This window comes from Lutjanus erythropterus, chromosome 15_unloc_1 (assembly GCF_056507025.1).
Source record: "Lutjanus erythropterus isolate fLutEry1 chromosome 15_unloc_1, fLutEry1.hap2, whole genome shotgun sequence".
In the NCBI taxonomy this organism is placed as follows: Eukaryota; Metazoa; Chordata; class Actinopteri; order Lutjaniformes; family Lutjanidae; genus Lutjanus; species Lutjanus erythropterus.
The window spans coordinates 364,528-378,312 of NC_139342.1; the positions used below are offsets into that span (position 1 = coordinate 364,528).

At 39.3% G+C, this 13,785-nt stretch overlaps 1 protein-coding gene and 2 long non-coding RNA genes across 4 annotated transcripts; all 3 read right to left on the reverse strand.

The window, feature by feature from the left end:
• Window positions 1-489: 489 nt before the first annotated feature.
• Window positions 490-1,764, reverse strand: LOC146304428 (uncharacterized). Its single transcript, XR_014769363.1, has 3 exons — window positions 1,298-1,764; window positions 986-1,179; window positions 490-894 (listed from the first exon to the last, which is right to left on the reverse strand). It is a non-coding gene; the product is annotated as an uncharacterized LOC146304428 (long non-coding RNA).
• Window positions 1,765-2,361: 597 nt separating this feature from the next.
• Window positions 2,362-9,662, reverse strand: LOC146304429 (uncharacterized). Its single transcript, XM_084714168.1, has 3 exons — window positions 9,357-9,662; window positions 2,505-7,001; window positions 2,362-2,370 (listed from the first exon to the last, which is right to left on the reverse strand). Exons 1-3 carry the CDS (start codon window positions 9,660-9,662, stop codon window positions 2,362-2,364), a joined length of 4,812 nt encoding a protein of 1,603 aa, XP_084570294.1.
• An 89-nt stretch (window positions 9,663-9,751) lies between these two features.
• Window positions 9,752-13,573, reverse strand: LOC146304430 (uncharacterized). Of its 2 annotated transcripts, none has more exons than XR_014769359.1 (2): window positions 12,478-13,573; window positions 9,752-10,613 (listed from the first exon to the last, which is right to left on the reverse strand). It is a non-coding gene; the product is annotated as an uncharacterized LOC146304430 (long non-coding RNA). The 2 variants fall into 2 exon arrangements; XR_014769360.1 differs by lacking the exon at window positions 12,478-13,573 and adding an exon at window positions 11,992-12,227.
• Window positions 13,574-13,785: the final 212 nt, after the last annotated feature.

A 13,785-nucleotide genomic window follows, 5' to 3' on the forward strand; every position in this document is an offset into this window, starting at 1 on the left:
GTACATCCACATCAAGGCAACACAGCATTTCCACACCATTGCAATACATGTCTTTGTTTGGACAATGAATTACATGTAATGTCTTGTAATATCAAAGTAAACACCAAATATCGAAAACAGACATAATGTTGGTATATTGTTAAAAAAGAAAATGAAATAATAAAAACTTGATCACAAAAAAGAAAGAAAGCAGTCATCATTATAATATCAATAAAAAAGAACCTTTTGCAAATATACCAAAATACACATATTGTTGTTTGTGTGTGTCCTTAAGCATGAACATATATGGTTACTTGACAGATGTTATATATATATGTATATATATATATATATATATATATATATATACACATATATATATACATATGAATACAACCTGGCGTATCCAAATTTTCCCCTTACAAAAAAATTCAGTGTTCAAATAAAACATTCAAGATGTTGTATATCATGAGTCTATGTCCCAAAAAAGTGCTATTTATTTAGTAAATACAAAGTCTTTCAGCCAAACAGTTGCCTCCTGGTCTGCTGTGTGGAGGGTGGCCAGTTCTCAACTCAGTTGTTGGAGAGGGCAGGCTTCATGTCCACATGGTGTATGACATGGACCAAACAGGGGCACAATGTTGCTGAGGTTTGTAGTGCGGAGGTTGAAATATCCCATTTTGCACCAGCAAGCTTGCTGAGCAAGTTGTTACAAGAGTTCACCTTGGTTGCCGTTACTTTTAAATGATTCTTGAAGGAAAGGGTCCTGTCAAGGGTCACGTCAGTGCTGAATATATGATATTTGATTATTTTGAGCACGGACATGGTAGACCACACTAGACAACGTAATCATGAGTCCCTTTGTCTTTGCCCACAGTCCTGATGTTGCACATCATAATACTGGCTTGGGAAAGTCTGAAAGAAAACAGAAAACATTTGTAGAATTAGTAATTATGGCACATCTATGGGCAAGGTTGGTAAACAGGTTAACTGAGTCATGGCCTACCTTTTCCTGATTGAAGAAGCAATCCAGTAGTTTTACCAGGGCAAAATCCTGCATGTTGATTATTGTAGTGCAACAGGAGAATGGAAGTGCCCCAAGTAACGAGGAGGGCTTTCTGTACATAGTTGACGGTCTGCCAGGGAAGTTCCAGATGAATTTGGAGATGATGTCTGGGCTCCTAATAGATACAGACATGGCTATAATTTATGGAAACAATTTGAGGTAGATATAGGACATAGGATTAGGAATTGTAAGTGACATATTTAGCATGAAAAGCATGTGAATGTGATCAGTGTGTTAAAATGAGTTACTTACCTTTTTATGTGGCCTTGAACTTGTGATTGAAGGTATTCTGGACAACTTTAGCTTCATATGAGTCTTTGGATTAGGATGTGGTGTTCAAACAGGTGTAGGTTCCACAGCTTTTGATGGGGAATATTGGATGCTTCTCCACAGGTTCAGGTTTTTCTGTAAGAAAATAATTGTAATGAGGAGATATTTTGAGTCATATGTCATGATATAAAAGAGAAGGCAAAGCAGGTACAGAAAGAAAGAAAGAATGAATGATTGTTTTTGCATGAAACAAGTTAACTGTACTATATGAATTAACAGCCAGTCATACAAATAAGAAAGACATGATAAGTCAAATGATGGAGGTTTACCTGTTGAAGGAGAAGTAGTCTAGTTGCTGGATTGATATGGGATGCTGCCTCAGTGTGATAGTTCAGGACGTGTATGTATGCGTGCGTGTGTGTCTGTGTGTGTGTGTGTGTGTGTGTGCTTGTGTGTGTGGTAAGCATCCTCAAATATGAAAATGACAATAACAAGGGTAATATTAACAGTGGTGGAAAGAAAGGCTATAGAAAGTGCATTATGTTCCCGGGCATGGTAGGTGTCATATACTCGAAGCATCAGCAGTCTCGGATGTACAGGTGATCAGTTAAATTGATTTTGTCATTTGGTATTAAAACATGTACACATCAGTGTGTATTTCATTGCTGAGCATGTCTGCATTGGCATAATGGGAGACTCTATTTATCTTTAATTTGGATCCCCGCTAGCTCCAACAAAGTGGTCGCTAGTCTTTATGGGGTCCATTGGAGTCTCCCAAGGTATTTTCTTTTCAGCAGACTAATGCTCAATTTCTCCATCAAAAAATTAATATATAGTTTTTGATGCAAGAAAGAGAATAATACATAAAAGACAATCCCATTTTAAAAACATAGTATAATCTGTCCTAAAAATAAATTATGTTGAAATTATTTACAAAATGCATGTGCAAACTTGTGACAGACTTAGAGACAGATGAAAATGATAATGGCAACATTCAATAATGTGTACTACGAAGATAAATCTACAGAACTGCAATACGTACCATTTCATGATAGCTGTAATAAATTGGCAGCACATCCACAAGTATGTTAGCACCATCTTTCACATAAACATGATCAATTAAAGTGCCTTTGTCAGTTGTTGCTGTTTGTACATACTGGGTGTAATTTTGTACAGTGAAAAATCTCACCAGCTTACCGTTATCCAGTGCATTTTCATTAAAGTCTCCCATAATGATTTTCATGCCAGGGCATTGATCAATGAGGTCAATCAGTTGTTTTAGATGTTGACAAAAGATGGCAACAGGGTAACTCGCAGGTCTGTAAACAACAGCAGCAGTCAAGTTAATGCTCTTCACTTGAAATATCAGACATTCAATATTGTAGCATTTTGTAGGCCATATTTGAACATCTTTTGTCACTGAATGATATATTCCAACTCCACCATGAGAGTCTTGTTTCAAGTGTTGCAACTGTGTATGAGTGCTGTCATAACTTTGACCTCGAGAAACGTGTGTGAACTGGAAGCCTGTAAGACAAGGCTGCTGTGGTGGGTCATCAACTCCTAACCATGTCTCTGTAAGGCAAATGCAATCAGCATTATTCATTAGAGTGTTAGTTTCAACATCTGGAAAGTGAGCTTTAAGACTTTGAGTGTTGTGCAATATGATGGTGAAAGCAGATCGTGAGGTGTTGGTGGAAGAGAGAGGTGGTATAAATGGCTGCATTTTGCCAGTTGCTTCTGATACTTTTGCATTGCAATAAATGGCAGATTCTTTAAAGTCCTCAATTGTTAAGCCACTTAGACTTGTGACACGACTTAGAGCGACATATGCTTGTCCAGAGGAAAAAATCTTTTTGAGAGACACAACAACTCTGTCAATGGTTAAGCCTTGTACTTTGTGGATAGTGCATGCCCATGCCAACCTTATTGGATATTGTCTGCGTAAGCCTCCGTTACGGGTAACATGTTCTTCCTCAGGTTCTAGGATGGTTATCGTTCTCCCTTCAGGGTCAATGGTGCGTGTTTTTGCCCGCTGTTTTTGACCAACCCTGGGGTCATCAAATGCCACGTGGATGGAAGTTGGGAAATTTTGCTCATTGTCTTCACTATCTTGATTGGCATTCACCATTTTTGCAATAGTTCCAAAAGCACCGTTTACGAGTCCATCAGACACATCGATGTTTTTCAGCAACATGATACGAGCTCCTATTCCTACATGGATGTATTTCTGGAGACAAGTATTATAAACCTTGTGATGATGGCCATCCTTTATCTGAAGTCTTCCTGTCTCAGCATTTCTCTCATAATCACGTGCTTTTATGGTGACAGACTCTGGACAGGTCACATTTAAGCGTTTCAGGTTATAATCATCAACCTCTTTATTTGTAGCATAAATGTGCAATGCGTCGTTGTCTTCTCCAGTTTCACAACTTTTAAGCATTTCAACATCAGGGTCTCGAAGAGGTGTGTCCTTTGCACGAGTGCGTATGCGATTCAAGGCATGAGCAAAGTCTGAGTCCTTTTGCCTGACTACTTGAGTCAGCTCAGCAATATGGAATTCATCCTCCCATAGGTTTATGTACTTGAAGTCATTGTACAAAGCAGAACCTTTCACTGGGGGCAACTGATAAAAGTCTCCGACTGCAAGAATACACACCTTAGCAAATGCGGTGTTGTCACCTGGTTGCTTGATTTGTCTCAATCTTCCATGTACATATGTTAAAAGTCTGTGGTCAACCATAGATATTTCATCGATGATCAATATTTCAAGGTTTCCTAGTTTTGCACGCAAAGAGTTTATTTTTTCTTCTGTCAAGTTTTTGATGGGTAGGGACAGGTCTGTTCCGATTGAAAATGTATTATGTATAGTATTTGCATTTATGTTGTAGGCAGCTACACCCGTCGGGGCTGTTAGTACAACAGTAGTGGCATCTGGTTGATCAGGATGGAGTCTTTTGAGAATTTTAGTTGACTCATAATAAATAGCCTTGATCAAATGGCTTTTGCCTGTTCCTGCTCCACCGGTAATGAATACTTTTAGGGGCTGAGGATTCTCACCATTGACTTTCTGCAAACACCACTGTCGAACTTTGTAGAAAACTGCAGACTGCTCCTCATTCAAAGATCGTAACAACTGTAAAGCATCAGCTCTTGTCATTTGAGTTCCATTAGCTTCTACTGTGTAAACAGATTGTTTATTTGGCTGTAGATCTGGGATGTTATCATTACTGCACTGTTCATCATTTGTGTCACTGGTGTCTTCCTCTGTTAATTTTTGACATTCCAGTCTTTCAAGCTCAGCTTGTGGGCAAATCTGTGACCACGCATCTTCCAGTTCCCCATTTTCTTTCAACATCTTTTCCGCTTCATCTATTTGGTCAGCTTCTTTCTCAAACAGAGCACGGTTTCTACCCACTATAGATTTGACATTCTCCAATGTGTCGTTCTCATTGTTCACAGCACCATGGTCATAAAAGTCTTTGTATGTTTCAAACTGTGCAGGTTTCAGTTGGCAGTCCAAATAATGGGGCAAAAATAGTTGCAGTATGCTGTGGTGGTAGGCTTCAGATTGCTTCAGTGGTGACAATCTTGGATAACGGATCACAGCAGGTTTCTCTTCATTTGTTCTTTTGGTAACAAAGCCAAACTTATTTTTCAACTGGATCACATTACTATTATCACCTTTGGGGATCTGTGATTTAGGAAGAGCTCTGTACTCTGAGGCAAATGTTGCAAGGCACATGTTTAGAAATGGTGGCGTGTCTGGTCTGTTTTTGTATCGGTCCACAATGTTTTTCATCCATAAATGCTGGTCGTCAGTCTGACTGTTATCATTTTGCTGTTTAAGTTGACTCAACGGTACACTCATTCTAACAGGATGTTCACCAGTTGGTATGAACTGTGTGCCACGTGAACAGTGTTTGAGTGGTAGGCCCGTTAATCTGTAACAACATTCTTGTGCTGAAACTTGTCGGCTTTGCAAGAAAACTGTGCCAATTTTTTTCATTGACTCCTTGGCCTCTAAATTTCCATTCATGGCCTCCTTTTGAGCCTGATCAAGCAGCAGTCCCATTTCTCGTTCACTTTTGAGGGCATATGAAATAATGTACACGACACATGAATATGCATCAACAACAAACTGAATGTCCATGTTTGCTCGCCAGCAGCGAAGTAGATCAGGATTGTACTGGTTTAGCCAAACATCTTGTGGTTTCCGTTGTAGTACGATGCTCGTCCTTTTGGTAAGCTGACAATTTGCTTTCTGAAACAATTCTTGTGATATGCCAAAATATTCAAAAAATTGCTCAGCAGAGTGGAACTTTTGTCTTTGTTCACAGTTTGAGAGTACAGTTTTCATTTGTTCAAACAGTTTCTCCACGCTTTCATTTTCCATGACAACTGGGCGGAAAAGAATTTCCCCTTCACGTGTTTCAGAGCCAGTTTCTTGTTGTTCCTTAAATTCTGCATCAACACCTGGTCTGGTGATAAATGTGCGCTCTGAGACAGGTCTTGGAAAGTTGAATCTGCAATGTATTTCTCCTTTCTTCTTCTTTGCATTGTTTTTGTCACAAGATTTTGCATGGTATTCACTATGTTTCTGCACATCAATTAAATCCAACAGGTCCGGATCAGATGGCATTTGACACGTGACATATTTATCACAGAACTCTACAACTTCTGCATCAGAGTCTTTGTCTATTTTTGGAGCTTTGTCAACCCAAAATACCGCGTGTATGTGGGGCGAGCCACGCATCTGAAACTCCACTCGATAAAAGTAGTCTGTGATCTTGCCTATTGGTGCTGCAGGGCTCTGGATAACATCTCTTAGGAAGCAATGCCATCGGTAGTCAAACATCCTGGCTGCAGTTACTGGATTGTGTTTTAATAATGCGCATTTGTCTAGCCATGAAAGGTCTTCCAGGTTCACTTGTTTACGTTCTTGCCTTAGCATAGCATTCAGCATTTCAGGCCATCTCATGTCAGCAGAGCTAAATGAACAGAACCATGTAGGAATACCAAGCTGTCTTATCATTGCAAACACATCTTTCTGTGCTGCTTGCCAAAATGGAGGTGTTCCTCTGATAGGCCTGAGAAATTTGTAACCCTCATCAAAGTGCAGAATTTTTTTCAAAGATTCCAGGTCTGTAAGCATGTCTGTGGTAACCTTTTCCTTCAAACCTTTATCTGTTCCTTTTCTCATTGCTATTGACACATTTGACAGTATTTGATTCAGTTCTGACATATATTGAGCATAGAATAAATAGTCAGTGTTTTGAGCAAAACGGCCATCTGCATTAAGTATGCGTTGATTGAAATATTTGCATAGTGTTATTCTTTCTGGGCGCTCATCGTGAAAAGTAGGCGCTCCTTTGGGAAATAAGACTGGGAAACATTTGGGTTCATTTGTGCCATCAGACAACAGTCTAATTGGAGAATTCTCTTCTGCTGGGGCAATGGATAAAATGCCATCAAAATGCTGATCTAGTATCTCTTGACCCAAATCCACAGGTTGCAAACAAGAGGATGCAAACATCCCATGCTGGTCTTTAATGTGTGAAAAATCTTGTATTTCTGGTGCATCATCATCGTCAACTTTTTCATTACTTTCAGTCATCTCATCTTCAATTGTTTCATTCTCTGTTTCCTCTAATGTGTTGATCCAGTTTGGGTTGATACTCACATCCTTGTACCATGTATTGTTGAGTATTAGATAATTCAGACCACTTTTGATTTTTGCAGTATCCACATGCATGTCTTGATAGTGTCCTTTGTAGGTCAATTTACGTTTCAGTTTCATCCTCACCAATTTATCCTCACTTTCATCCCTTGGCAAAATGCTGGTCACGTGCGACAGATTGGATGGCACACACACAGTTGGTCCTTGCACAGAGTTCTGGCCTCCCTTCTTCAACGGTATGAATCGGACAAAGGGAATGTGCAGAGAAATGAGGTGTTGTTCCAACTCATTGAGACATTCTAGCTCAGGTGGAATGGGTTTCAAATGCAAGTTGTTAGCAACACTCTGGGCAGGCACTTTGCCCTTGAGAAGATGCCTATCACATGTATGACAGATCCACAATTTGGAAAAAGCCTCATCTTGAAAACTGCAAGTTTTTCCACATAATTTATCACATACATGCAAATATGTACTTGTTATACATTTATCAGCAAGTGCGTTGCCATCAGAACCCACAGCAGAATATTTGTTTTTCATACAGCCTTTGACTTGGTACCTGAAGAGAAGTCTGTGGCAACAACAGCAGACATATTCGGGGCCATTCTTTACTGTTTTATGGAAATCCTCTATGACACAAGTAATGTCAAATTTCCTGTCCTTTTGCTTTTGAACACTGGCACGTTTTTTACTTTTAATTGCATCTCTGAATTTTTCATCAGTGTGATACTTCTGCATTGTTGCCTCACATAATTGTTTCTTCAGATCTGGTGTATTTGCATATCTGTTTTTACTCTGGTCACGAACACTTTGCTGAAACACATGGTCAGAAGCATATTTTTTCTTGCTGTGGTCACGAACACTTTGCTGAAACACATGGTCAGAAGCATATCTTTTCTTGCTGTGGTCACGAACACTTTGCTGAAACACATGGTCAGAAGCATATCTTTTCTTGCTGTGGTCACGAACACTTTGCTGAAACACATGGTCAGAAGCATATCTTTTCTTGCTGTGGTCACGAACACTTTGCTGAAACACATCGTCAGAAGCATATCTTTTCTTGCTGTGGTCACGAACACTTTGCTGAAACACATGGTCAGAAGCATATCTTTTCTTGCTGTGGTCACGAACACGTTGCTGAAACACATGGTCAGAAGCATATCTTTTCTTACTCTGCTCACAAACATGCTGTTGAAACACTTCGTTAGAAGCATATCTTTTCTTACTACGCTCACAAGTATGGTGTTTATACTCCAAGTCTGTATAGTACTTTTTGTGACTTGCATTCCTAGTGGAATTTCTGTATTGCTCATTTGTTGCATATTTTTTTCTTTCTCTTTCTAGATGATTAGCTTTTGTTGTGACATACATTGCTTTTCTCTTCTTTGAAATCTCCTCTTTGTTCGCTGCATAGGTTTCCTCCAAAGCCTTCAACTTCCTCTTTCTTGACCAACGATCTGCATGATATAGTTCTTTCTTTGTATTTCCATCTGAACTTTGTTCATCTTGACCGCCCTGTTTGTCAAATGAGGCACATATGGAGTCGTTGTGTGCATCCTTTACACATGTCACAACATCATAATGATTCCCATCCTTGTGATTCAGGTAAATGGCCTCAGCACTTCTGTTTCCTGCTTGATGGTTACCTGGTATGTGAATGCATGGGTAATGATTCCATCTGTCTGCATTAAATGTGTATATGTCAACCTGCAGTAGGTTAGCAGCTGCCCAGATTTCAATCTCAGTGGCAAATATACCTGAGCATTTCATGTTTGAACTGTTAAGATGATCTGGAATAGAGGAACGGCCAGCTCTCAAGTACTTGTGGAATTCTGCTGCATTTGTTTCCAGGTGCTGAACGATTCCCCGGCGCAATTTCATGTGTCCATTCTCACTTCCTGAAATGGCATAGGATAAAGCTCGAAAGAAACAATTGCCATCACCTGCAATTGATTTAGTTTCACAGACTCTTCCCATAGCTGGCATTCCCTGAGGTGGCAGCTGCTTTGTATTCTCATTTCTCACACCCATCTGTGAACAAAGTCTTCCTTTTGTCACTGCACTCAGTGGCTTGTATGGAAATGACATCTTGGATACATTTGTTATCTCAACATCTGTATTTGTATCAGTGTCATTGCCATGTGATGTGTTCATAGCGCTTACTGGTTGTGGGCTGTTTGCAATTATCTGCACATCAGAATTAGTTACTTCAAAGGAATCTCTCTTGTTTTTGGTTATATGTTCATACAAGGAGTTGGTGCATGTAGCTGGTGTTTTACCGGTATGTTCTCCCTTTAACACAGCACTGTAAAGTGGTCTCTGTATTTGGCTTTTGTTGACATTGCTGTCTGTTACATTGTCTACCTTGGTGGTTGGCATGTCGCAATGTTGCACCTTGTCGCCAGTGATTCTCACCGTGACTCCTCTGACCTCAAATGGCATGTCTTCAAATGTGCGGAAATAAGGAACCAGTTGTTGTGCCAGCTTCTCCAGGTGCTCATACAGCGCTCTGTAGTCGGAGTGATAAACAACCACAGCTTTACCTGTCTTTCCATCCACATGACCTTGACTGTTGCGTTTGTGAGGATCAAATACAGCAAAATGGCCGCACTGCTTGACAACCACACATGTGTTACTACCAAAAGTGACAAAGCAGGCATCATGATCCATCAGTGCTCTTTGGATTGCTATGTCCAGTGGTACATTAATATCTCTCATATCTGAATCATCAGGCTCATCAAAAACACCAACCGCACCACTGAAAGCTGGACCCCAATTTATTGAGAAGTGTGCATCTTTCATTACATATGCATTTGGTAACTCATCAAGAAGCAGATATCCACTTTTCCCACTTATTTGACCACCATCTTTAAGAGTAGTGTACAACTTGTTGCCTTCATTAAGAACAGTGTCAACATCATTACTCTTCCTGTCATTACTCCAGGTTGTTATGCTTTTCAACTCATTCATCATCACTGCTGCTAAACTGTTAGCTACACACTGTTTACCTGCATTATCCCCAAATTGGTAGTGGAGCTGTGAGAATGACCCTTGTACAAAAAACTTTACAGGTGCTTGGGCCATACTGGTTTCAGCAGGAGCACTTTCATCAGGATGGTTTTCTGCAAGCTTGGATTCAGCAGGAGGCGCCTCAACAGCTTCGGTCATGGTGGCAGGGACATGCATTTCAACACACTGCTTATGGACAGGAATATCAGACATGTGATTATTCTGTTCAGGAACATTGCCAGAGTTGGGCAGAGATTGAGCAGAGGGAGGCAGAGAGTGATCAGAGACAGGCAGAGGTTGTTCAGAGGTTTTCAGAGGTTTTTCAGGGTTTTTTTCAGAGGTTTTTTCAGAGGTTTTTTCAGAGTTTTTCATTGTTTCATCAGAGTTTTGCGCTTTTTCAGCATATTTCAGAGTTTTGTCAGAGTTTTGCGCTTTTTCAGCATATTTCAGAGTATTCTCAGAGTTTTTGCTCGCTATCACAGCGTACTGGTGGGGATGGATTTCTCCAGTGCCCAAGCCAGGGTCATCGGGGGGAGGCGGGACACTGGACTGCTTGCGGGCAGCCCAGGTCTTCCTCATGTGCTCAGCACGACGGTTCACCTTGCGTGGCATCTGAAAGACACATGGACAAAGCAACCAATTATTTATTACAATATTTCTATTCCCACATCATTACTCATAAGTGTGACTCTGAATTCACTTGCAATCAGTGTGATTCAACATTATTTCTTTTTTTTTATTTACATGTTGTTGATGACAATACAATGACAGTGGGAACAAACAAGATGAATCATCCCATGGGTACTTGTATGCGTGTCTGTTCTTGATACATGCTTGGGGAAAAAGTGAGGTATATGCATAATAGCACAATACAATATGATTTAATAATATAACTATGTAATGTACTATGATATAATGTAATATAGTATAACAGCCTAGTACACTGTGATCTAATAGAACATGATATGGTTTAAATGTTCAACGAGCCGACATGAAAACTCATGAATTCATCCACTAGGTCAAGAAATTATGTTCGTCAATGACATTAATTTATAGAGTAAAGGAAATGTGTAGTATCAGACAACACAAAACCACGATAGCTCATTTTATCGATATATAAAACACTGTTGACTTCATCAGCATCACAAGCTTAATCACTTTCTAGATGTGTGATCACTATGGATATTAATCAACAACCTACACGATGTACTTCACTCATATAGTAAGGATGGACAAAACATTGAATTACAAACCATAGCACTGCAATGTTGTGTATGAAGTACTTGTGTTATGTACTTTTTACTACCCTACATGCATCTTACATCTTTAGTTATTACTAGTTGTTTTCCACTTACAACAATTCTTTACCAATCTTTAATATGTGCCTTTCAATTTAAATCTTTCTCATAAAATGAAGGATCAAGTGATCCTTCCAGGGTGGCTGTGAGGGGACGATGGGTCATCCATTTTCACATGATTGGGGGTTAAAGTCCTGGATCCTCCTGTCCACATGTTGAGGTTAACACTCAAAAAACACTGAACCTTAAATACCTCCTGATGGTTAATCAGCCCCTATCATGGTAACCTGCTTTCATCAATGTGTAAATGTGTATCTAAATGATACACAAAATGATTAAATTTTATGGGTAATAGTGCTCAATAACCTTAACACGTTGACAAAGCTGCCTTACATCTTATGCTAAATAAATTATTCAACCTCTTCATTTGAATTGGCATGAAAACCAGGCTGTTTTGGGGAGCTCCGAAAAGTTTGGCTTCTTAGAACAGGCATGCCACCCCCCATCAATCATAGAATCTGCTTTGCAATATTTTTCTACAACTTACACTATGGTGTGATAATTTAAACTCTCAAAAAAACTTGAATTTTTCATTAAGTACATTCTGATAAGACTAAAATACTTTTACTCAGGTCAGGTATTACTACTTTTAAGAGTATAGGAACCCTTCTTTCACCACCATTCATACATACCTGTATGTTTGTTGAGGCAAGTTTTCAGATCACAATGTTGATAGAAGATACCCATGGAAAAAGAAAATGAACTAATCAGTGACATGCAATAGGGATGAAGAAGGGCAGTTATCATTTTGTCAGTTGCTGCATACTTGTGTGACATGCACAAGATATATACACACATCTCCTTCTTGGCATTTGTAGTTACAAACTTGAAGTCCTTTGATGCTCATTAATTATTAACATGAGTAACACAGACAACCGGCACTCATAAGGCCTCTTAAGTTTTTAATCCAGGCAGCAGCACAAAGATGTGTTTCACTCTCTGGATTTGAAACTGCATAAGTTATGGTGTGGTCTGTGGATTAGCAATTTTGCTCCTGAAATGCCTTATACCAGAGCCCACACATTAAATTGGCATGCTAATCATTTCAAAAAGAGCATATTTAGTTTAGGGCTCTTTAAGATCATAAGAACCCTTCTTTCACCACCATTCATACATACCTCTAAGTTTGTTGAAGCAAGTTTTCAGACCATGATGTTGATAGAAGATACCCATGGAAAGAGAAAATGAACCAATCATTGACAGACAAAACCTGCATCAATACATGCTCATGTGACATGATGCACAACTGAAAAAATTAAACAGCATGAGAAACAGTAACATTTTAATCACACCACATTCAAGAAGACTGATTAAAACATGTTGACACAAAAGTGACAAGCACAATCAATGCTGATTACGCATAATCATATTAATGTAATTATAATGTATTATAATTTAAGTATAAACTGAATGTGTAATGATTTGGGGAAATAGCACATATTGATATTATTTGTTAGTATGAGTTAAGCCATTCCCTATTGGAACAAACATTTTGCCACTTACTTACATTGTTTATTTACCATTAATAAGTAAAAGGCACAATAACATAAGTGGGTATCTATTATAAAATGCTGACATCTTAATATTCTAATTCAACAAAGAGTTAATATTTCCCTCTCAAGTGTATTTGGAACTGTATGTTTTTTTTCTAAATAACCGAGCAAAAACCTTATCAAGCTAACTGAATAATACTGATGGTTTCTGGCATAGCTTGTTTCTCTGCCACCGTCCGTTACACTGTAGATGACGCTCTTCTGCTCGCGGAGGGGGGGGGGGGCGCGCTAATGCTACTGCTTTATCCACAGCTGCCTTGCTAAGTGAAGCTATTGGGCTGACTGAGGGATAGCGATGCTGTGGCTAAAAAGGCAGCTTCACAGGCGAAGACGCTCGGTTCGCAGGGCGTATGCATAGCGATACTACCGCTAGCACGTAAGCTAATGCTACGGTTAGCACGTAAGCTAATGCTACGGTTAGCACGTAAGCTAACGCTACGGTTAGCACGTAAGATAAAGCTAGGTTAGCACCGAAGCTAATGCTATCGCTAATAAACGCAGTCAAAGGCAGTCGTACATGTTAAAACTGCGGTCTTTACAACTGCGTTGGTTTACTTAAGTGTCATCACATACACACCATAAACACACTCCGTTATCATATAGGTGGCTTCCAGCGATTTTTGTCAAGCATGGTTAAATGTATAATCTTGTGAGAGCAAAGACGGCCATGTGCGACTTACCTCTTCGAAGTCAAGTCAGAAAAGGAAGTTCATTGGACTGTAGCCACAGGTTATCCAGACCACACGTGACTGTTAATAAACTGTAAATAAAACTTTATTTATAAAATCTTTCTTCCTTTCTTTCTTCCTTTCTTTCTTTCTTTAAGTTCAACTTAAAATATTAAATACTAAAACATTGCCTTAGTCAATAGTA

Excerpts from the sequence above, each read along its gene's own strand:
- LOC146304429 (XM_084714168.1), bottom strand. The coding sequence starts at position 9,662 with ATGGATCATGATGCCTGCTTTGTCACTTTTGGTAGTAACACATGTGTG. Across the intron at positions 7,002-9,356 it reads GCGACATGCCAACCACCAAG|GATGTGAGTATCAACCCAAA; the intron begins GTAGACAATGTA and ends ACATGGTACAAG.